Source organism: Dermochelys coriacea, chromosome 17, assembly GCF_009764565.3.
Source record: "Dermochelys coriacea isolate rDerCor1 chromosome 17, rDerCor1.pri.v4, whole genome shotgun sequence".
NCBI lineage: Eukaryota > Metazoa > Chordata > Testudines > Dermochelyidae > Dermochelys > Dermochelys coriacea.
Window position 1 is genome coordinate 20,581,685 of NC_050084.1, and position 24,808 is coordinate 20,606,492.

Here is a 24,808-nt window from a genome sequence, read left to right on the forward strand (position 1 = left end):
GTGGGTGGGAAGTAGGCAGAGAAGCAAGGGGAGATTGGAAGAATTCTGTCCTTCCTTTCCTGTCTCCTTCTTCCAGATGCCCCAAGCCCTGTTGCAATAGTTTGATTTCACAGCTTCCCCACACCATGGATAACTGTAGTGACTCATCTCATGCCTCCAACTGGGGTAGAACATATGCAAATATTCAGAAACAAGGAAATGAAGAAGAAACTTGAAGCAGCTGCTAGTTCTCAGAGTATGTTTCACAATCATGGAGCTGTGATACAAAAGGTTTGGAGGAAATTGCTAAGCAGAGAAGGCTTAAACTGCATAAAGCCGAGCTATACTGCTACAAGCTATCAATCCTTACGCTTCAGGGAATAAGCTGCTCACCAGAAGGGGGCAGGAAGAAATGTCCTTCCTAGATCAGCGTACAGAGCCGATTTGGTGTTTTATGCCTTCCTCTGAAGCAACAGAGACAGGCTGCTGCTGACAGCAGAATACTGGACTAAACAGACCATCGCTTAGGGTGGGGCAGTTCCTACCTTCCTGGTGGTGGCTGTGAGGTAAATAACGGGGGGGCGTGTTTCATGACAGAGATAATGTCCTGAGTCTTCTGGCTGCATTTCAAGCACTTTGAACAGGAAAATTTGATATAAGTGGCATGTATTGTTTTATCAGTGATGTTATGGTTACAGGGACTTGCCTTCAGCTGAAAGGTAGGGGCCAGTGCAAGAGGCAGGATCTTGGATTCAGCAGCCAGAGTCGTGTGGCAAAGCATGACTTCCAACCAAACTTGACTTTCCCTACATTTGTAATGAATCATGGTTGAACATGGCTTGTGTCCTAAATATCACGAGAATCTGGCTAATCATTTTGGTGCCCACACCCAGCCCTGCTCTAATGCAAGCTATGCAGTGTGTTCCTTGTACAGAGGGAGATAAGGCACCTTAGATAGTTTTCCAAATGCAGGAGATGAAATTGAAAAATGCATTCTGAGACATCCCTATCAACCGAAACAAATCTGATGGGAGCTGCTATGGCTGGAGGCTGCTAGGGCAAACAAGGTGGTCAAATATCTCATAGAAGTGAGATTATTTTGCATGTACTTGACAGTACCTTTCTGCAGGGAGGACTCAATAGCACTCCACCACTGTGATATGTGCATGCAGCTGCAAGTTAAGGGAAAACCACAAAGTGGCCAGGGATTTTTAATATGCACCCAGCGCAGACATGATCTCACTCTTTGTCTCCAAAAGCCAGAAACAGTGGAACTCAATACCATCAAAGAGAAGGAAGAGCAGCTGTGACTCTGGCCAGGAACTGAACCCCCAGCAGGGCTGGTCCTGGGTTCAGATTTATTCCCCCCCCCCCCGGTTGAGTCCCATCCAGGGATTCAAACCCTAAGCCAGCTTTCGCTTGGGGTAAAGGTTTGAACCCGGATCCATGTCCCACTGGTCAGGGGAGTCAGATTTTAGACCTTCTGCTTCAGGGGATGATGCTGGAACCTGGACTCTGCTGGGGGGGGGGGCATTCAGATTTGATCCTGAAGCAGGGCCCTGCCCCGGGTTATGAAGCTCCAGCTAGGTCTGGCCTGGGGATTTGCTCCTGGAGCCCTGGGGGGGGATTTACAAGGTGCGGGGAGCCTGGCCCCCTGGCTCTGTAGGGGGGTGAGGACCGGGTGACCAGATGTTCCAATATTAGGGGCTTTATTTTACATAAGCAACTCTACCCCCCTCCCTGAAAAAACTCCTGATTTGTCACACTTGCTATCTAGGTGAGGGGCCCGCCCCTGCCCCGGGCGGGCTTCGTTCCCTCTCACCCGGGGACTAGTTATTTCCCCCCATGGGCTAAGCACCACGCCCAGCGTGAGTGGCGCTGCCCCCGCCTCCCCACCAGCGGTCGCTGTGGCGGCGCCGGCTGGCAGGGCCGAGAGGCCGCTCTAGCCCTCCTCTCGCTGGCTTCTGCCGCTCTGGCCCACGTCTCGTCGGCTGGCTCCCGCCGGGGTGGGCAGTTGTCATAGCGCCGCCGCGCGCTGCGGACGGGGAGGTTCGGTGCAGGCGCCCGCGCCCTCCCCCGCCCCCGCCCCCGCCCCCGCCTGAGGGGACGGCCCGGGCCGGGTGATACCAGAGACACCCCCTCCCGGGAGCGAGGGGCAGAGCAGGTGAGGGGGCTGCCCGGGGTTTTGGGGGGAGCTGGAGGGAGGCGGGGGGGACCCGCCCGGGCTTTTGGGGGGAGCAGGAGAGAGGCGGGGGGGACCCGCCCGGGGTCTTGGGGGGAGCAGGAGAGAGGCGGGGGGGACCCGCCCGGGGTCTTGGGGGGAGCTGGAGAGAGGCGGGGGGCTGCCGGGGGTCTTGGGGGGAGCAGGAGAGAGGCGGGGGGCTGCCCGGGGTCTTGGGGGGAGCAGGAGAGAGGCGGGGACCTGCCCCGGGTTTTGGGGGGAGCTGGAGAGAGGCGGGGGGCTGCCCGGGGTCTTGGGGGGAGCAGGAGAGAGGCGGGGGGCTGCCCGGGGTCTTGGGGGGAGCAGGAGAGAGGCGGGGGGACCCGCCCGGGGTCTTGGGGGGAGCTGGAGAGAGGCGGGGACCTGCCCCGGGTTTTGGGGGGAGCGGGAGAGAGGCGGGGGGCTGCCCGGGGTCTGGGGGGGAGCCGGAGAGAGGCGGGGGGGCTGCCCGGGGTCTTGGGGGGAGCAGGTGAGAGGCGGGGGGGCTGCCCGGGGCCTTGGGGGGAGCAGGAGAGAGGCGGGGGGGCTGCCCGGGGTCTTGGGGGGAGCTGGAGAGAGGCGGGGGACCTGCCCCGGGTTTTGGGGGAGCTGGAGAGAGGCGGGGGACCTGCCCCGGGTTTTGGGGGGAGCTGGAGAGAGGCGGGGGACCTGCCCCGGGTTTTGGGGAGAGGCAGGGGGCTGCCTGGGGTTTTGGGGGGAGCTGGAGAGAGGCGCGGGGGACCTGCCCTGGGTTTTGGGGAGAGGCGGGTGGGCTGCCCGGGGTTTTTGGGGGGAGCTGGAGAGAGGCGGGGGGGATGTTGGGGGGTCATTAGGCTTTGTTCGCTCTAGGGCAGGGGGTGAGGCAAGGGGGCTGTATTGCTGTGGAGGGGTTGGTGAAGGGTTGGAGACCCCTTAACAAAGTCTGGTGGGTAAAGCCTGAGATAGTGGGCACTGGGAGTTAGGAGCTGCTGTATTTCTAACCCTGGCTGCAGTGTGCTGGCAGGTAAGTCCCCTTCCCTCTCTGTGTGCCTCCCTTTCCCCATTTGTCCAACAGCCACAGTGACACTGACCCGCCTGGCAGGGGGTTGTGAGGCTCAGTTAGTTACTATGTGTAAATGCTGTCAGACAGTAGAGTGCTGTGGAAGCGTCAAGTGTTGTTATTTTGCCTAAACTGTTTGCTGTCGTGTGCATTTTATCACGTCCAAAGTCCTTGCTCATTTGGTACAATGCCAGTGGCACCAGGATGCTGTTTTCTTGCTGTAATGGAGCCAAACTAGTTTCTCAATGAATAACTTTACCCATATAGTTGAAATACCCTCCCTGTTTTTATGTCATAAACAAAATCAGGCAAAAATTAAATATTTATCTTAACAAAGTGTAAATAACGATGGAAATGTAACAGGAAGGCAAAGGGGCATTATCTTGAGCCAGGTGAAAAGTAAAGGTAATTTGCCTGTTCTTCAGAGGCTTTTTCCTGTAAGCTAGACAAAGCGTTGCTGGGGAAGTAATGACATGCCTTGTCAAGGTAGGCTTCTAACAAACATTGCAGTATTATGATTAATTGTAAATAAGTGTCTCACATTGAAAACTCACTTACACATAGTCCAGTCTGAATTTGTACACATTAGGCACTTGGTGGATGGGAAGGAACCACCTGCAAATACTTTACATGTTTTGAACATTAATGGAAGGACTCTTGCACTTTGTAACAGTTCATGTATCTTAATCTAATGTATCTTTGTGATAGCAGAAGGCAAGCCAATACTGTAGAGGTAAGCATGACATAAGAATTTAACTAGCCAGAAGAATTTAGCTTTACAGTTCACAGATTCTAGTAGTGTGCAAGATGATGTTTAATCTGCCAAGAGATATGGAAGCGTGTGTCATTATGTATTGTTTACTAAGACTCTGCATTGCCATTACGTTTTTTCACAGAATATGTATATGGTACGTCCTAGAGCACGTTGTGAAATTCTTAATTAGATGTTCTCTTTGGAGAACTATAATGCTATGGTGTATTAAGTTGTGTTACTCACTTGGTCTTTCTCACTTGACTGGATCAATAAGGAACTGGACTAAGGGAAATACTTCTCTAGTTTCAGCACTCACTTTCATTATACTGGTGATTGGAAGTAAAGTAATTTTTATTTAGGATTATCTTTCTGCAGGTTTGAAGGCAATGGGGTTTCTTTTTCTTACAATAGCTGTACTAACTGCAAATTGATACGGCATAGATGGCTACAGTAATCCTTTTGGTTTTGTTTGAAATTTACTCAGTGTCATAATTTTCACTAGTACCATTTTATTTTGCCAGTTCCAAATAAATTGAACCCATATAAGTATTAGCAGAAGAGTAATGGGGGTAAACTATCTGTGTTCAAACACTATTTTTATATGTATGTTCTAGATCAGTGGTCCTCAACCTATTTACCATTGTGGGATACACGTGCAGCTCTCTGTGTTTGTGGGCCTCATCCACACACAACACAATACACAGGAGTGGCCAAACTTACTGAACCTCGAGCTGCATACAATAATAATCAGAAGTTTGAGAGCCGCAAGACACACACAACCTGCCCTATGGGGCGGCGCCTGCTGGGCTGTGGGGCTTCTGTCCTGATGCTCCCACCGAGGGCTAAAGTCTTTAACTCCCTGCTGGCAGAAGCCCCATGTCTTACCACACCGCCGCAAGGCAGAAGCCCTGAGCTCCCCCCTGCCCAGTCTTGAAGGTGGAGAATGGGCGGGGTGCTTGGGGAGCTCCAGGAGCCGCACTTTAACTGTGAAAGAGCTGCATGCAACTCGTGAGCCACCGTTTGGCCCACCTGCAATATACTCTACTTGTATGGCCCTGAAAATGTCACATGGGCTACAGCTCTGTGCTGATTGGACCGTGGGTTGAGAACCACTGTTCTAGACCCTCCCTTCTCTCATATTCAAAATAGTATGTCCCTATAACAACTTCTGTGTTCACAGTGTTGTGGTGAGAAGGATTTGTGGTTATATCCGCAAGCTGTCCTATGGATAAACATAACTGGCTTTAATGGAACAACTGGTGTTATACCAATAAATAAAAACCAGCAGGATCTTATTAAGGGGAAAAGGCAAAATACCACATTTATTGTGAATACAGAAAGAATCATAGTAAGTAGTTAGTTATAGCTATAACATTCCATTCAATCTCATATTTATTCACACATACACACACACACACACAGAAGTCTGCAAGGTTGTATCATAGTTACCAACCTTAGAGTTGCTCATGTCAAGCCACTGGCCAGGTGGCCTGGACATGAGGAGGGAGCAGGGCCTTGTCAGATGCACATCTGATGCTCCTGGAAGTTGGTTTGCAGAATCAGACCCCAAAGTTCTTAGTTTCTAGAGTCCATTTTTATAGGAATTTTTCCTATGCCAGTCTATGGGAATTGCTTCATCATGCTGTTGCTGAATCAATCAGCAGATGGCACATTCCTGACGGCTTCATGCTGCCAGATGTTATCTTGTTCTTTGGTTCTCCCATTCTTGAGGCTGTTGGGTGATTCCAGTCTGCCGTCCGGGGGTCCTCTGGTTATTTCCACTTGATGCCTTCTTAACCGATGGACCTCTGGATTCTTAGGCTGGCACCTCCCTGATCATTGTTATTATCCACACCAAGCATCCATCCACATACATCCTCTATCTCTGTTTTAATCACAATTGTTAACAAAGCGAGATGAATACAACAAAAGGGCGGGGAGTCTCCTGGTGCTGTTTCTATTGTTACAGAGTATTGCTTTGAGTCTCTCTCTGTGTGAGTAGTTGTTGTTACAAAGAATTGCTTTGAAAACAGACTCTGTCTTAGAAAGAGCCCCTCCAACCAAGACACTGCCAGCTTCCTGAGTGGTTCCCTGGATGGTGAATTCGGACGGGACGGTGGCGACATCACTTCACTGTGGTCCCGCGCTCGCAATGCCACGCGTCGCCTGGGGAAGTGCATTGGCTGCCGCTGGGAGTGGTGTGAGGAGCGCCAGGAATTGGGAGTCCTGGTGCCGCAGATCAGGTCCGACAACAACACTATCATCACCCTGAGCGCCAGGGGCATGCTGGAGAGGACCTGAAGGTGGCCATCCACTCGCTGTACATGGAAACCCTGAAGCATAAAATTGGACCAGGGTAAAGTCTTCAAACTGACCAGCAAGTGGGACGCCAGCAACTGCTTCCTCGCTGGGGGCGGCTTCACCTCGTTTCGCTGACTGGTGGTTCATCCAGCGTGCCCGGCTCAACTGCGTCCCGCTCAATGGAGCTGTCTGCCACGGGAACCGAGACAAGCGTTACAGGACGTGCGGCTACTCCAATGAGACACTGCCCCACGTCCTGTGCAGCTGCAAACCCCACTCAGAGCCTGGCAGCTGCGTCACAACGCCATTCAGACCACCTAGTGAAAGCCATCGCACCGTGCCTGGGGCAGGTTGCCATGAACTGCACCATCCCCGGCACCGACAGCCATTTGCGACCTGACGTGGTGGTCACCAACGAGGCCCAGAAAAAGATCATCCTTGTCAACATCACGGTCTCCTTTGAGAACAGGACCCCGGCCTTCTGCGAAGCCCCGAGCTTGTAAGATGGAAAAATACGCCCCCTGGCCGACACCCTGAGAGCGAAGGGCTACAAGGTGGAGATGAATGCCCTGATCGTTGGAGCCCTGGGCGCTTGGGACCCCTGCAATTGAGCGTGTGCTCGGACCTGTGGGATCAGTCGATGCTACGCATGGCTCATGCGGCGCCTCATGGTCTCGGACACCATTGATGGTCCAGGGACATCTACATCGAACACATCACTGGCCACCGACAGTACCAGGAGGTGTGAGCTGGTACGACATCGTGCATCAACTATGGGAAAGGGACTCAGAGGCTTTTCCATTGGACCTATGAACTGGAACCATAAACTCACTGAACATCCAAACCCACCAAATGAGGGTAGATCCATCCTCATCATCGTATCCACTCATTATACTCCACATCTGACCATAGCCATTATATGGACAACAAACCCCCGTAGCTCAATGTCTGTACTTTGACCCGTTAAACTTTTACCCCCAATTGGGGAGATTGCAGATTATGTATTCCTTACTGCACCCGCTCCTAAACAGAATTTCGCACCCCTTGATAATCTGTACCTTATTCCCTGATAACCAGAACTTCTGTGCCGAAACTCTGTACCGTTTCTTTTTACTTCAACATTATCTTAATAAAATTATTAAATGTGTACTAACACAATTAGCAGCTTGCAAGTTTCACACATAGGGGGAGAGAAACAGTACCCAAAAACCAAGAGACCTCTTAATTAGTAATACCCTGGAATTTAAAACTATGGGGAATCAACTCATTTGTGATTTAATACAGAACTTCTTTAATATGATCCAACACTGGGTCCAATGAACAAATTGATCCACCTAAATCTATTACTCATCTACTACACTGGCCAATACTAGCTGCTTCAAGATGCATCCTGTGAGTGGTTGGTGAACTGTCTTACTATAGAGCAGCTTGGTTTGGGCATTTCTCTGTCCGTATTAATCAGACTTTAATGAAAGCAAAGATATCTCCACTGTAATTTATGTCGTGGATAAATGTTTATTTACTCATGCCTTTACTGAGGTGAAATAGACTTCCACAGGTTTCCACAAGAGTTACGCCCTTTGAATGGAGTGTCTCCGTACCCTTCCTTCTATGCTTGCAGGATTAAAAATAAAATTAAGCAGAAAGCCATGCAATAATATCTTTAAACTATCTGGGGCTTGTAGCATACTAGATGCATTTATTTTGTCAGTCTAATTCCTTCCTCCCTTCCCATCCCCAATCTGTATTCCCTGTCTTTGTTTTTGGCTTTGGGAAGTATATGCTTTTTATTTCATGCTAAAGACTGTACTGATTACTTGTAATACTGTACTTGTAATTCAACCCACCAAGTTTGTTGGTTCATTTACTTATAACCTAGACCCGGGGTGGGCAAACATCGGCCTGGGGGGCCACCATCCGGCCCTTAAGACATTTTAATTCTGGCCTCGAGCTACCGACGGGGAGCGGAGTCCGGTGGCTTGCCTTGCTTCCACATGTGCCATGGCTCTGTGTGGCTCTTGAAGCAGCAGCAGTCCCTCTCTCCAGCTCTACACATATGGGCAGCCTGGGGGCTCTGCACGCTGCCCCTGCCCAAACGCCGGCCCCGCAGCTCCCATTGACCGGGAACTGTGAGCCTCATGGCCCGCCATACAATTTCCTACCCCTGATGTGGCCCTCAGGCCAAAAAGTTTGCCCACCGCTGGCCTAGACTGTAAATTCTTTGGGGCAGGGACTGTATTTTAAATGTTGTCAGTGCTACATATTTGGGAAGGAATATTAAATCTATGTTTCAGGCCTTAAACTAGTCTCTATAGAGATCATGGTAAAACCTCATGTTGAGGCAGGCTATCCTCAGCTGTCTACTGTGGGGATCGTAAACCTTCCTCTGAAGTACCTGGTAGACTTATTCAGTTTCTCTAAACTGGAGGTTAGGCCTCATCAATCTGTAATTCCTTGAAAACTCTCATGGCTTTTTTTTCTAGAAGATACCTTTCCACATTAGTGACTTTCAAATCTTTAGAACACTTGTTTGCTTTTAGAGCAGGGGTGGGCAAACTTTTTGGCCCGAGGGCCCACATCTGGGTATGGAAATTGCTTATGGCGGGCCATGAATGCTCACAAAATTGGGGTTGGATGCAGGAGGGGTGAGGGCTCCAGAGAGGAAGGGCAGGGGCAGGTGTGGAGCCCTTAGCTGCCCCACCTGTAGGAGTCGGAGGGGGACATGCTGCTGTTTCCAGGAGCCGTGTGGAGCCCACATCATGCGCAGAGTGGTGGCAAGCCCTCGACCCTGCTCCCCGTGCGAGAGCTTGCGGGGCCGGATGTGGCTCCCGGGCCGTAGTTTGCCCACCCATGTTTTAGAGTAGGATGCATCCTTTTCAGTATCTCCCATATCTATTGAGTACCTTGTAATTTACTGCACTTGAGTTTCTCCATTTTGCTCTAGAATACTAATTAGATTTCGTTTTTTGGTAAAGCCCACTGACTTCCTATATCAGGTAAGGTTTAAATAGGAATTGGTGTACCTTCATTTGTTTGGTGTGCCTTCATTTGTTTAGCTTGCCCCAAGAGCTAACTATGTAAGTGGGTTTTAACCTAAGTAAGAGTGCCACACACAAAAATGCATTGATTTAACTACATTAGTGCAACATCACACCTTAGGTGCAACTAGTGCAACTTGTATGTGTAGATCAGAGGTTGGCAACCCTATGGCCCGCGTACCAAACCATGGCACGCAAGCCGATTTTTAATGGCACGCTGCTGCCTGCTGGGTCCCAGCCGCCCAGCCCCGCTCAGCCCGCGCCGAACCCAGGCTGGGACCCCGGCAGGCAGCAGGTGTGCCATTTAAAAATCCTCCCTGCCCTGGCCCCCCCGCGGGGGCAGGGTGAAGAAGCTTAGCCCGGCTACTGCTGGCAGGCATCAAGCTCCCCCCTCCCCTGCCTCTTCCCCCAGCGTGCTGGGTTTCCTGCCCCTTCTCCTCTCTTCTCCTCCCGCCGCCCATCAGCTGATGGCCCTGCGAGGGAGGGGGAGAAGCTGAGCCACAGCGCACTTGCTGCTTCGGGGAGGAGGTGGAGAGAGATGGGGACAGGGCCTTGGGGGACGGGGTGTGGAATCAGGGCTATCCCCTTCCAGCCCCTGCCACCTATGTGGGCAGGGCCGGGATCCCAGACCGGCAGCGGGCTGAGTGGCAGTGGGCTGAGCAGCTCAGCCCACTGCCTGTCTGGGGTCCTGGCCGCTGGCCCCGCTCAGCCTGCTTCTGGTCTGGGGTTCTGGCTGCCGGCCCCTTGCCAGCCGGGGTCCTGGCCATAGGCCCTGCTCAGCCTGCTGCCGGCCTAGGTGAACGGAGGCTGGCAGCGGGCTGGCGGCGTAAGATCAGCATTTTAATTTAATTTTAAATGAAGCTTCTTAAACATTTTGAAAACCTTGTTTACTTTACATATGACAATAGTTTAGTTATATAATAAATAGACTTAGAGAGAGACCTTCTAAAAAACGTTAAAATGTATTACTGGCACGTGAAACCTTAAATTAAAGTGAATAAATGAAGACTCGGCACACCACTTCCGAAAGGTTGCCGACTCCTGGTGTAGATGAAGCTTATGTTGATATTGACCCTTGTCAGCGTCAAAACAATGTGCTCTAAAAGCCGTCATTTTATGGCATCAATAAATCGCTTCTTAATACCATATCATTCAGTCAGTTTGTGGTTGTTAAAATCACCTACTGTAAACATTTGCTAATGAGAGGTTATTTATAGTGCTTTCTGTTTATGTGCAATGATGATATGTTTTGTAGGCTTGCATCATGCATTCATAGTTTTCTTACACATTCATGTCAATATTCCTTTGGAACTTTTTCTCTTTAGATAGCTGTGGCTCAGGCTAGCCACTTAGCAATGGAATTCTTTGGATGGGTGGGGTGGTCGGTAGCAAGTTAAAGCTGCATTGTATTGTGCAACTAATGCATTCTGATACAATACAACTTTGGTAACTCTGCGGTGGTCCCAGTGAGGAGTCCCTCCTATAAAGAGTTGGATTGGTGGACCCTTTGTCCTTTAACTAGTTGCAGTGAGCTACTTTTATTCATCACATCTCTAATGGGATCTTCACAGGTATCTGGTTTTGTAATTTTGAGCACAAATGGGTCATGGAGTCCTGAAATAATTTTTTTTAGAATGATCAGTATCTCTATAATTATAGGAGGATAAATGGCTTCTGTGTTTAGACAATTAGCATTTTTCTCATGTGAATCCAGGAAACTCTTCCCATATGTGCCTGACATTCTAGGCTAATTGCAGAGACGGGTGAAATGTGAAGCCTAATAGATTGTTGGAGCGTGTTTTGGGGGGTGGGGTGATTAAACAATAATGAAACTGTTAGATGCTTGCAGGGAAACACTGCTGCCTGTGTGTGGACTTTGCACTGGAGAAAGTTTCAATTGTTCCAAAGCAGGGTTTGCTCTAAAATGTAACTTTTGTGGCTACTAGTAGCATAGTTGTCTAAATTACTGACTCTCTTGAGGCTATTATACAAGCATTGCAAAATATTTTTGGAAACAGTTCATTTTTCTGATTCAAATAAGTTTTTCTTAAATGTCCCTTCGCACTTTATAATCAAAATTATTTTGATTCCTAGAAATTGAGGAAGATAATTCTTATATTTTTTAATTCACAGAATGCTGCAATTCAAAATTCAGGTTCTTCAAACTGGAGACTGATACTTGCATAGTTCATGCCTTGTAGTTTTTAAAGAAATTGAAAAACTTGTCAGGTGTTGCATGTGATCACTTGTTTCCTTATAAGGTCAGTCAGCTTCTGTTCTGTGTTGCTATTTCATATCCTTTTTGTACACAGGGACCTCTGTTACCATAAGTAAGGGCAAGTTTACACTACAAAATTAAGTCAACCTAAGTTACGTTGATGTACAGCCACCACAATAATTAAATCACTTTTACATGTCCACAGTACGCTCCTTGTGTCAGTGGTGCATGTCCTCACTAGCAGCGCTTGCACTTATGCAGAGAGCAGTGCACCATCTGTAGTTACCCCACTGAGCAACTTGCCACCATCTAGCGCATAGTGTTTTGGGAAGGGTTTGCACTGCCTCTTGGGGGCAAACGAGTCACACAGGGCTGACTGGGAACATGGTACAGTTTTCTCTAACCCATAATGTTATCTCCATCCCATAATGTTTCGTGCCTCTTTTCAAAAGCCCCACAAACCCACGCGTCCTCCATCTGTGTGAGAAGGATGGATCCTGCAAAGCTCTGCGTTGTTGTGATGAGCCTTGCAAGCATGGCGCACCTGATCCTGCAGTATTTGCAGAGCTGCCAGAGGAGCTACAGGGAACATGATGACTCCTTCGAGGCTAGGTTGCTGTGGGACATAGAAAGAAACAATTCAAGGTGGTTGTTGGATTCACAGAACAGCTGCAGAGGTGGAGTGCTGGTTCGGAACCTGAGAAACAAGCACTGACGGTTGGGATCACATTGTTATGCAGGTATGGGATGACTCACAGTGTCTGCAGAATTTTTGGATGTGCAAGACCACATTCCTAGGTGTGTGTGTGTGTGTGTGGCTTTCCCAAGCCCTCCAGCAGAGTGACACCAAAATGAGAGCTGCACTGACCATGGAAAAGCAATTGGCGATTGCTAGTGATCAGCTGGGGATCAATTTGGAGTAGGGAAATTCACTGTGGGGGTTGCTGTGATGCAAGAGTGCAGGGCCATTAATTGCGTCCTGCTATGAAGGACTGTGACTTTGGGCAATGTGTAGGACATATTGGATGATTTTGCAGCAATGGTGTTCCTGAACTGTGGTGGAGCGATAGTGGCACACATATCCCTATTTTGGCACCAGACCACCTTGCCACAGAGTACATCAACGGAAAGAGATACTTTTCTATGGTATTGCAAGCATTGTGGATCACCAGGGATGTTTTACTGACATTAACACAGGATTGTAAAGGAAGCTGCATACACACATACATCTTTAAGAACATAGGCTTGTTCAGAAAGCTGCAAGCAGGGACTTTCTTTCCAGACCAGAGGATTACCACTGGGGATGTTGAAATGCCAGTAGTGATCCTGGGAGACCCAGCCTACCTCTTGCTCCCATGGCTCATGAAGCCGTACGTTGGCACCCTGACAGCAGGATTGTCTGGCTATGTAGACTCCCTCCTCAGGCCCTGCACTCCCAGCTATCTTTGAGACACCACTGACTTCCTGAGGAAACTACCATCCATCGGTGATCTTCCTAGAAACACCATCCTAGCCACTATGGATGTAGAAGCCCTCTACACCAACATTCCACACAAAGATGGACTACAAGCTGTCAGGAACAGTATCCCCGATAATGTCATGGCTAACCTGGTGGCTGAACTTGTGACTTTGTCCTCATCCATAACTATTTCACATTTGGGGACAATGTATACCTTCAAATCAGTGGCACTGCGATGGGTACCCGCATGGCCCCACAGTATGCCAACATTTTTATGGCTGACGTAGAACAGCGCTTCCTCAGATCTTGTCCCCTAATGCCCCTACTCTACTTGCGCTACATTGATGACATCTTGATCATCTGGACCCATGGAAAAGAAGCCCTTGAGGAATTCCACCATGATTTCAACAATTTCCATCGCACCATCAACCTCAGCCTGGACCAGTCCACACAAGAGATCCACTTCCTGGACACTACGATGCTAATAAGCGATGGTCACATAAACACCACCCTATATCGGAAGCCTACTGACCGCTATTCCTACCTACATGCCTCTAGCTTTCATCCATCACACCACACGATCCATTGTCTACAGCCAAGCTCTATGATATAACCGCATTTGCTCCAAGCCCTCAGACAGAGACAAACCCCTACAAGATCTCTATCATGCATTCTTACAACTACAATACCCACCTGCTGAAGTGAAGAGACAGATTGACAGAGCCAGAAGAGTACCCAGAAGTCACCTACTACAGGACAGGCCCAACAAAGAAAATAACAGAACGCCACTAGCCATCACCTACAGCCCCCAACTAAAACCTCTCCAACGCATCATCAAGGATCTACAACCTATCCTGAAGGACGACTCATCACTCTCACAGATCTTGGGAGACAGGCTTACAGTCCCTGCTTACAGACAGCCCCTCAACCTGAAGCAAATACTCACCAGCAACCACACACCACACAACAGAACCACTAACCCAGGAACCTATCCTTGCAACAAAGCCCGTTGCCAACTCTGTCCACATATCTATTCAGGGGACACCATCATAGTGTGGCTGATGTGATTAGGCCCTATCAGAGGCTCATTGACCTGCACATCTACCAATGTGATATGTGCCAGCAATGCCCCTCTGCCATGTACATTGGTCAAACTGGACAGTCTCTACGTAAAAGAATAAATGGACACAAATCAGACGTCAAGAATTATAACATTCAAAAACCAGTCAGAGAACACTTCAGTCTCTCTGGTTACTCGTTTACAGACCTGAGAGTAGCTATCCTTCAACAAAAAAATTTCAAAACCAGACTCCAGCGAGAGACTGCTGAATTGGAATTAATTTGCAAACTGGATACAAGTAATTTAGGCTTGAGGAGAGACTGGGAATGGATGGGTCATTACACAAAGTAAACTATTTCTCCATGTTATTTCTCCCCCCCCACCCCACCCCCCACTGTTCCTCAGACGTTCTTGTTAACTGCTGGAAATGGCCCACCTTGATTATCACCATAAAAGGTTTTCCTCCCCCCCCCGTCCTGCTGGTAATAGCTCATCTTAAGTGATCACTCTCCTTACAGGGTGTATGATAAAACCCAGTGTTTCATGTTCTCTGTGTGTATATAAATCTCCCCACTGTATTTTCCACCGAATGCATCCGATGAGGTGGGCTGTAGCTCACGAAAACTTACGCTCAAAAAATTTGTTAGTCTCTAAGGTGCCACAAGTACTCCTTTTCTTTTTGCGAATACAGACTAACACGGCTGCTACTCTGAAAACTAGCCACCTCGACAGCAGCAAGAAGCCCTTCAACTATAGGCTCAGCAGATGCAGAATGACTGTTGAATGTGCCTTTGGCTGTTTGAAAAGCTGTTGGTGCTGTCTACTCATGAGATTTGATCTCAGAGGGGAAAAAAAATCCCAGTGGTTATAACTGCCTGCTGTGTGCTTATATCAGTGAAGCAAAGGGGGAAAAGTTTCTGCTGGGGTGAAGGGTGGAGGTGAATGGCTGTCTGCTGATTTTGAGCAGCCAGATACTAGGGTTATAAGAAGAGCTCAACAGGGAGCTATATCAATTAGGGAGTCTTTGAAAGACCATTTTAATAGTGACCCACAGTAAAGTATGTTGCTGTAGTGTGCTCTGCTTGGCATTGGTTTTTTTGAACCCTGGTATGAACCTTGTATTGCGTGCTCAGTGTGTAGTAATATAACATTGAAAATGAATGTACCTATTGCCATTATCTGTGGATGATGTCAGACCCACCCAGCATATGTTGTGAACTAATAAAGATGAATTAAGTTTCCATAAATAGACTTTTATTCCAAACCCATGCAAACAGACATATTTATAAAGGAATTAAACTTTATAAATACAAGGAAAAGAACCTTTGAAGGGGAAAGAACAGTCATTTTCATTTCACAAGCATGTACACCAACCGTATCTCTCACAGGTCAGTGGCTGTGATTGCCTGTACTCTCCTCCAGGGTGGAGTGATGGGGTAGTGCATCGGCCCTGGATTTCCTGGGAATGTGTGTAGGGAGGTCCCAGAATGCAACTATCTATGGGCTGCATAGAAAGGCAATCCCGGATCTGTTGAACCTGAAGATCAACAAAAGTCTCCAGCATCTCTTGTTTGCTGCTTGAGAAGTGCTAGCAGCTCCTGCTGCTCTCTCTCTCCTTTTCCTTTGCTTTTCTCTTCTCCATTCTATCCCTGTCCATTCTGTGCTTGAGGGTGATCCTCCAAGCCCTGTGCTCAGTATCTGAAGCACCAGAGGCTTGTAGGATCTCTTGAAACGTGTCACTACATGTCCTCTTCCTTCTTCTTATCTGACTGAGCCGCTCCGCTGGTGTGGATGAAGAGACCCTCAAGGTCACATTTCCAGATGCAAAAGATTCAGTACACAGAGGTACTACTGAGAGTGTATTCACAAGATAAATGGAAACTTGGTATCCTGAACTCACTCCCCTTCATCCACACAAGTTACAGGCACTACATTCTCACTTCTCTTTGGGATTCATAGAGCACAGTGGCAGTCCCAGCCATGGTGAATACAGCCCATAGACAAGGGGTGAGTTAGGACAATGGGGGTGTGGTAGCTTATGGGCATGACTGTATGTGGTTAGGGGAATTGAACTGAATGCTGGTACCGTTTTCCACAGGCAGTGGTGATGTTAGCTGAGATCTCACTCCTGTGGGTAATGGAGTCTGAAAGGGAACAGCTCCTGCATGCGTCTGTCTGCAGATTGGGACCCTATGCTGCTAGCCTGTGCGCTACAATGGTGCCTGCTGAAGTAATTGCTGAGTAGTGTGGGAAAGTGTCCTACTGTGGTGGAAGAAATAAGGCAGCCCCACCCAGAAACCTTCAGCAGAGGATTGCAGACTACCTCCAGGAAAGTTTCCTCGAGACCTTTATGGAGGATTCATGGGACATCCCAGTGCACTTAAACAAATTATTGTGCAGGGCCCCCTTGGCCTAATTGTACAAGGGAGTGAGAAGCAGATAGCAACCTTGCATCTATTGGTTATTTCAATACCTGTTCAAGCATGATTTAAAAAAGAGTAAATGAACAGAGGTGTCCCTGCAGTTTCAAAGCAAATTGCGCACTTACCAGAGGTTCCTTCCCCTGCATCAGGCTTGCCCATGCTGGACTGTAGGGACTGGCTTGACTGCTCTGGAATAAACAGGTCCTGGCTAGCTGCACCACTGGATTCCCCGGTCATCTGTCCCCCATACTACTCCTCCCTTGTCCAACATCACCTCCTCACTATTCACTCCGGGGGCCTGTGATTCTGACTCCTCTGAAGTACCACAGGGCTCTTTGGGGTGGTCTCAGCCGAGAATGGCATGCAGCTCTTTGTAAAAGTGGCATATCTGTGGCTCTGCACCAGAGCAACTGTTAGCGTCCCCGGCCTTCTGGTATGCCTGCCGCAGCTTCTTGGCTTTCATGTGGCACTGCTATGGGACCCTCTTTTAGCCCTTCTCCCTCATGCCTTGAGTGGTCTGCTCGCAGATATGGACATTTCTACAGCTAGATCGTAGCTGTGCCTGCACAGCCTCTTCTCCCCACAGACACAGGAGCTCCACCACCTCCTGTGTACTCCAGGCAGGAGCACATCTGCAGCGTGTAACCAGCATGGTCAGCTGGGCAGTTATTAGGTGAGCTGTCCGTGCTAAACAAACAGAAAATGGAATTTCAAAAATTTGTGAGCATTTAGAGTGGAAGGGTGTATACCTGTGTACCTGGCTGCTGGGCAACAAAGTTAAAAATGGTGATCATGGCAGTCACAGTAGGGCATTGTGCGACATCTCCCAGAGGCCACTAAAATCGACATAAGCAATGCAGTGTCTACACTGACACTGCGTTGACCTAAGTATGTCGACCTAAGCACTAGGCCTATCGGGGAGGTGGAGTTATTAAGTTGGTGTAGTGGGCGAGTTACATCAACAGGAGCCACATTTTAGTGTAGACGCTTACAGAGTTAGATCAACATAAGCTGCCTTACGCCAACCTAACTCTGTAGTGTAGATCAGGCCTAACCCTATTTATTATAGAGGCTTCTTTTACACAGAGGAGAACTGCAAGACTCTGCATGCAGGCACTTATACAAAAGCAGCTTACTCTTCTAACTTGATTTACTGTTTTTGTGTTTATGCCAAGACTTTTCCCCTCCCCATCTCTTTTTTTTCCCTTCTGTTTAATCATTGAAAGGTCACAATCCTCTGTGTATGACATCACTATATTCCCATGAAAATTACACAAATCATTAAATCAGCATTGTGACTTCCTTCTAGGATGAAGTAAAAAATGGCTAAAATGTGTTCTTAAATTTACTTGCCACTGATGCTATTAAATATATTGGAGCTCTAAAAATGAATTAAATATTTTAAAATACATACAAAACTGTAAGATGTCAAAATGTATGCAATTATGTATATTTAAATAACAAATAATTAATGATTGTTGAGCAAAATACTTGAAAATTACTTTTTTTTTTTTTTTTTTTTTGGGGTGCTTCCACCCTGGCTTTCAGATATCCTTGTCTACTGCTACAGTCGATGCTGGTAACACCTTAAAGCTGTGTAAAGGATGGCTTTTACCTGATTGTTGTAGAGGTACTGATGTCATCTCTGAACGCATGTTTTAGTGAGTAAAAATCTCTTTGTAATGTAAGTCTGTGTGTTCTAAAAATTTGAGATCTCAAAAATAGCATGTTTGATATTATTTATGCATTTCCATTCTCCTGACTCAGTCCATTGCTTTACATTGCTTTCCTTCCCACCAGTGATGACGTTTTCAGTGATTACATGTCCTGTGACATTTTCAGAACTTCAAGCCTATAGAGATGTGTGTTCTTATCCTGATGGCTGCTAAGACATGTTACTTCTATGTTTAATTCCAAAATAAATGTATGTTTTCAATGTGAAGATCCATCTTCATGTAAATGGACAATTCTTAATGAGCCATCAAGTTAAGAAACTAGAAGTCAGAGTGGATATAACTTAATTTGATGTTAAAAGGCTGTTTGGCTAAAAAGACAACATAATGTCAGAACTGTCATCTATTTCTTGTGTTAAGATGCCAGATAACAACAGCTGTCATTTCTGACCCATCACAGAATGCTGCTTGTGCATGGAAGAGATTAAATTGACATCTTTAGTTTTAGAATCGAATGAGTAAGCATACTGAGTCAGTCAAAAGTTATGTTTACAAGAGTGAGAGAAAACAAGATAGATCAACTCCTGTCAACTTTCATGATATTTGGTGTTTTTCTTCAAGCCCCAATTCCAGTAATCATATTATTTGACAATCTCAGCAATTGTCTTCCCCTTTCCCCTCCCCCCCCAGATCTGCCTTCATGGTTGCCAAGAAGTGTGACTCAAAAGTACCCTAAAGGGTTAACACCCAAAAGACAAATAAAATTCCCCAGATTATTTTTTTTATTTTTATTTTTTAATGTCATGATTTTTAAGCCACTCATGATTTTGAGGGCAGGGGGTGGTGGTTATGATTTTTGAATGTTTGGAGTTGGCAGTACTATATCAGTTGGGAACTAAAATATGAACCTTTTATGCCTAATGACTTGGATCATATATGAGGGATTTATTCTCCATGATATAGGTCTGGAATCTCGTTGATGTTGGTTATTGTGGGACAGTTGAAGTGATCAGTAGCTACTAACCTTGCCATCTTTTTTTAGAATTGTTGGTGTGGCTTTTGAATAACTTGGCATGGTGACTTAATCAGGTTTGTCAAATTTATGTTATTTACTGGGCATGCCTCTATTCATGCGTCTTGTATAAGCAACTACTGTAATATGCCTATTTTATTGAAATACAATTTTGGGGGGATGTGAGTTCCAGTACCTTTGGTGAATCATAATTCACCAAACCGAACTGCAGCCTGATTTCCTTGTGCTCCTCTTGACATTCTACATTGATTTTTCTAAAGTATGTACTAGATCAATGTAGTGTTCCACCATAGTACAGATGCAGTTGTTACACCATGCAGGGAAACAAAAACTTAGGAATCAATTTGTATTTCTTGCCAAGGTTGTGGGTACCAGTGTTTTGAAACTGTTACTGGTCTTAAGAGTGTTCGTACTGATTTGCCAGCTAAGCATCTCTGGGTAGGTCTATACTACAGCTGGAGGCAAGCTTCCCAGCCCAGGTAGAAAGACTGGAGCTAGGATGCTAAAAATAACTGACACCCTAGGCTTGAAAACCTGAGCTCCAGCCTGCGCCTCAGAGTTCACACTATTTTTAGCGCCCTAGCTAAAGCCCTGCTAGCACAAGTCTATCTGGGCTGGGAAGGTTGCGCCCATTTGCACTGTATACATAAATACCTGAAGTGACAATGTTTCTACAAGATTGTAGAGATGGGATCTTTCAAACTGCTAGGTACATATTATTGCTTTATACTCTTCAACAGTTGGGTTTGCAAGTTTTGAGATGGTATAAAGCGCTGGTTTCTATCTCTAGTAGTTCACAGGTTACCAACCATTAATATGCTGCTGGAATTAAGATTGGAGGAAGACAGAGAAGCGAGATGGCAATTGAAAAGATGCTGTTTTAAGGTCATCTGATTGAGAATTTTCCAGGCCCAGAAAAAATGCATTATATTACTAGAAAGCTGAGAGATTCAGCTCTGTAATGGATATCAGTATAAATGTCATACAACATTTCCTACTAGCCCTAGTGACTTATATCAGACATCATATTCGGTCCTCTTGGACTTTTTTCTAGCAGTTATCCAAAACCGAACGGAGCAAATCTTGGACTTCAAACAGTTCAGTGTTAAATGGATATTGTTTTTGGAGCTATAATGATATTTACTATTTAGAAAGAGCACATATAGAGCAGAGCCTCAGAATGTCTGCAATCTTTTACCCATATAGCACTCCTGTATGGAGGCAAGTATTTTCATTCCTATTTTATAGATGTGGAAACTGAGGGTACATTTATAATACAGGGACTATACCAGGATAGGTATGGCACCGTAGCTGGGTTGACATAGCTCTGTAGTGTAGACCTTGCCTACACCTAGGGTGGATTTGATTGAAATCAAATTTGTTTAAATCATGATTTAAATCACTAGTCAGGAAGACTTGATTTAATCATGTTTTTCTACCTAAAAACATGGTTTTCTGCATTCTTGTTGGTTTTTGTAACCTTAATACATATTCTTCACAACTCAGAGATAGATGTAGGTTTCATTTTTAGAAGGTACACACTATACATTTTTAAACAGTGATTTATTTTGAAAACTTTTCAGATTAGTTTTACAGCTATCTCAGAAAATGAATGATTGTTTGGTTATTTCATTTACAAAGGTAATTGAAGCAGATATTTATGAAGTCATTGGGAGGTGAACTATCTCCAATTCAGCAGGTTAATCATTAATATTTGGAGGATTTTCGTGTCATGCTATACTAGGAGAACATCACCAGACAGACACTTGCATTGTTTTATTTAACTAAAATAACAATGTTAAGCATCCTGGATTTTTTTCTTCAACAGCAAACATAATATTTTAACAAAACAAGCATATGTGCCTCACTTCTCACATTTATCTCCAGACTTCTTCTCCTTGTCTAGATCTAGTCCTCCCCCAACAATCTTCTATTCACTGAACTTTTTGAAACTTTGTACTTTTAGAGAGAGGTAAGGGATTGACTGTGTATACAAATTTGCAGAGGGACAATAGAGTTGAGGTCTGTTATTTCTCACCTCTGTATATTATTTATTTAAAAACATTTTGGTGCTAACAAGCATGTTACCTGTGGGGAGACACATCCACAGTTTGAGAACTGCAAAACTAAGCATCTCTGATGCTATCTTTTAGACTGAGCCCCATTGGGTAGATAGAAAGATTAACCTAAATAATCTATACAGAAGCCTGTGGAACTCCATAAAATTGGGTCCCTAATCCATGAACTATTGGAACTCATTTACAAAACTTTTCTTAAACATTACATGAATATATTGTCTCATACTATAGAATTAGAATTTATAATCCCCATTCCATGATGAGATATTTTTGAGCTATAATGTATCTTAATTAAAACTATTTTTAGATAAAACGCTTTTTGAGGAAAAAACTTATGAAAAAATCCGATTTTAAATAAAAAAAAATCATTGATTTTTATCCACCCTGCCTACACCACAGACAGAAGGGTTTTTTCTGTGTTTGTAGGAACACCACCTCCCTGAGCAACTGTAGTTAGGTTGATGGAAGCAACCTCCACCAACAAAAACCCCCCCCACCAAACCTGGCTTGGAGAATGTGTTGAGGATTTTTTCAGCTACATTTATAACAAACAGTGCAAGTTAATCGGTGATTTCTCTTGATTCCTGGTGTGGAAGAGGAAGTGAGCACACCAAAAAGAGACTTTAGAGAATACATAGTCTCATTTATTTATTTATTTATTTATTTATTTATTTTTCATATTACTGTACTGCCTAGGAGTCCTCGTCATGGACCAGGACCCCATTGTGCTAGGCGCTGCCTCCTAGGAACTCTTGTACCCATCTGTAGTATACACACATGTGCTTCTTCCTGCCTCTGCTTGATCAAGGACTTGGTTTAGTAAGCTCGGGAGATATGGATGACATGTTTCCCATTACTTTAATTACCCAGATGCCTGCATTCAAGAAGGGCAGCTTTGTATTTTTCTCCCCTTTCTACTGAAAATCTGTCCAAAGATTCACTGTAGGTGAATGTGTAACTTATTCACCTGGATAGAAACCACCTGGCATGATGAAACAATATGTGGAACTGTCAAAGGTCTTCCAGGCCAGGAACATCAATGGAAATAATTCAATCTCTTGGCATCTGTAGTGAAAACCAAACGAATATGGAGGAAATGGCATATTTTACTTAAATGAGGGGGAACCCCCCCTATTTTCCAGTAATTTAGGATGACAAAGAGGCAGAGTACCAATGAGGTCAGCCAATGATGTTGAGCTTCTGTTATACTGAAATCTTTGGCAGTTCAAAGCTATCTATTTGGTACACAAGCTAAAATTACACAGACCTTCTTTCTCTAATATGTGGTTGCTTAAATCATTTAGTTTGCAGTAGTCTTCTTTTGGTTTAACACTGGAAAGTTAGCAGTTTTTGCTTGCTTTTTTCTTCATTAAGAACTTCTTTAGCATTGGCAATGTTGAGTTTGCAGAAAGGAGCAAAGTGCTTGTGATGTTCAAGGAGGCAGCCTGCTGAGCTGTGAAGGTGTACCCCTGGGGACTGAATCTGGCCTTCTGGTGGGCCCAGGCCATTCCCTCCTCAACCAGCTCTTGCCACTTGTGGCTGCCACAGGAGAGGTGGGCAGGCTGGTAAGAACAGGTCCAGAAGGGTGATGGAGTGAGGAGCCTCCACTGTTTAGTAATGGCGGTTGTGACTGGCTTCATTTATGTCTACAATGTATCAATTAGGAAATCTACCTATGTGTATTGGGGGAAAAAAAAAAGTCAACTTTGTTTATCCAGCAGTTTGTTCCCCAGCTGTTCCAACACCTGAATAAGATCGGTTGGTTGAAACTAAACCTAGGAAAGACTGAAGTGATGCTAGTGAATTGAGGAAGACGTTTCAAAGCACAACTCCTTTACCCACGCTAGAAGTTGTCAGCACAACTGTAGCCAAAATGATACTGTAGAAGAGTTGACTTCCTGCTGGCATACCTCTTTGTGACTGGCTGTGGTGTAGCAGCTCTTTCTCCTTTTAACGCCCCTGCCAATAGTTGCTCTGGCCCTGCAGTGGACTCTCTTCTAGTGGTTTGGCCTTCCAGATAAGTTACTTTAAAGCCTCTGCCTTCCCAGGGTAAACAAACCATCCAATAAACTAAACTCAAATAAACGCAACTCTTCACCCCTACCTGCGCTCACTTTTCTGCAGACTCTTCACCCCTTTCTTTATCTTTGAAAACTCATGGCGATTGGGGGAGGTCCCGGATCACTAGAAAAAGACTAGTGTAGTGCCCATCTTTAAAAAAGGGCAAGAGGAGGATCTGGGGAACTACAGGCCAGTCAGCCTCACCTCAGTCCCTGGAAAAATCATGGAGCAGGTCCTCAAGGAATCAATTTTGAAGCACTTAGAGGAGAGGAAAGTGATCAAGAACAGTCAGCATGGGTTCACCAAGGGCAAGTCATGCCTGACTAACTTAATTGCCTTCTATGATGAGATAACTGGCTCTGTGGATGAGGGGAAAGCAGTGGACGTGTTATTCCTTGACTTTAGCAAAAAAAAAAAAAAAAAAAAGTCTGATACAGTCTCCCACAGTATTCTTGCCAGCAAGTTAAAAAAGTATTGGCTGGATGAATGGACTATAAGGTGGATAAAAAGCTGGCTAGATCGTCGGGCTCAACGGGTAGTGATCAATGGCTCCATGTCTAGTTGGCAGCCGGTATCAAGTGGAGTGCCCCAAAGGTCGGTCCTGGGTTCTGGTTTTGTTCAATAACTTCTTTAATGATCTGGAGCAGGGGTGGCCAACCTGTGGCTCCGGAGCCGCATGCGGCTCTTCAGAGGTTAATATGTGGCTCCTTACCTAGGTACTGATTCTGGGGCCGGAATCATTGGTAATTCCGGAGACAATCATTGGTAAGATTCTACCAAATTCATGGCCATGAGAAACAAATCACGGACCGTGAAATCTGGTCGTTTGTGTGCTTTTATCCTATACTATACAGATTTCATGGGGCAAGACCAGTGTTTCTCAAATTGGGGGTTCTGACTCAAAAGGGAGTTGAAAGGGGGTCACAAGGTTATTTTAGGGGGGTGGTCATGGTATTGCCACCCTTACTTCTGCGCTGCCTTCAGAGCTGGGTAGCTGGAGAGCGGCAGATGTTGGCTGGGCACCCAGCTCTGAAGGCAGCTGGAGAGCGGCAGATGTTGGCTGGGCACCCAGCTCTGAAGGCAGCTGGAGAGCGGCAGATGTTGGCCGGGCACCCAGCTCTGAAGGCAGGGCCACCAGCAGCAGCAGTGCAGAAGTAAGCATAGCAGTACTGCAGTTCCCTCCCTACAATAACCTTAGAACCTCCCTACAACTCCTTTTTTAGATCAGGACCCGTACGATTATGACACCATGAAATTTCAGATTTAAATAGCTGAAATAATGAAATTTGCCATTTTAAAAATCCTGTGACCGTGAAACTGACCAAAATGGACCGTGAATTTAGTAAGGCCCTAATCATAGGAGGTGAGTGGGATCTTTGGGGTGGTAGTGGTGGAATGAAAGAGCTCAAAGGAGGTAAGGGAAAAAAGCAAGACTGGATGAAATAAGCCAATTTTATTTAAAACTGCTCAGATACAGATAACAATATTCATC

General features: G+C 46.1%; 1 protein-coding gene across 4 annotated transcripts in view; it reads left to right on the forward strand.

Annotated features, from left to right (window-relative positions):
- The first annotated feature begins 1,981 nt into the window (after positions 1–1,981).
- RFFL (ring finger and FYVE like domain containing E3 ubiquitin protein ligase) overlaps positions 1,982–24,808 on the forward strand; it is a 55,167-nt gene continuing 32,340 nt past the window's right edge. The window contains exons 1-2 of one of the 4 annotated variants that reach the window (XM_038375569.2): positions 1,986–2,143; positions 18,020–18,132. In XM_038375569.2, the coding sequence (XP_038231497.1) occupies positions 18,108–18,132 (25 nt within the window). In that variant the 5' untranslated portion in view covers positions 1,986–2,143; positions 18,020–18,107. Of the gene's footprint in view, positions 2,144–3,070; positions 3,183–18,019; positions 18,133–19,212; positions 19,234–24,808 lie in introns of those variants that run through there. The other 3 variants (XM_038375572.2, XM_043499725.1, XM_043499724.1) reach the window with 3 other exon arrangements.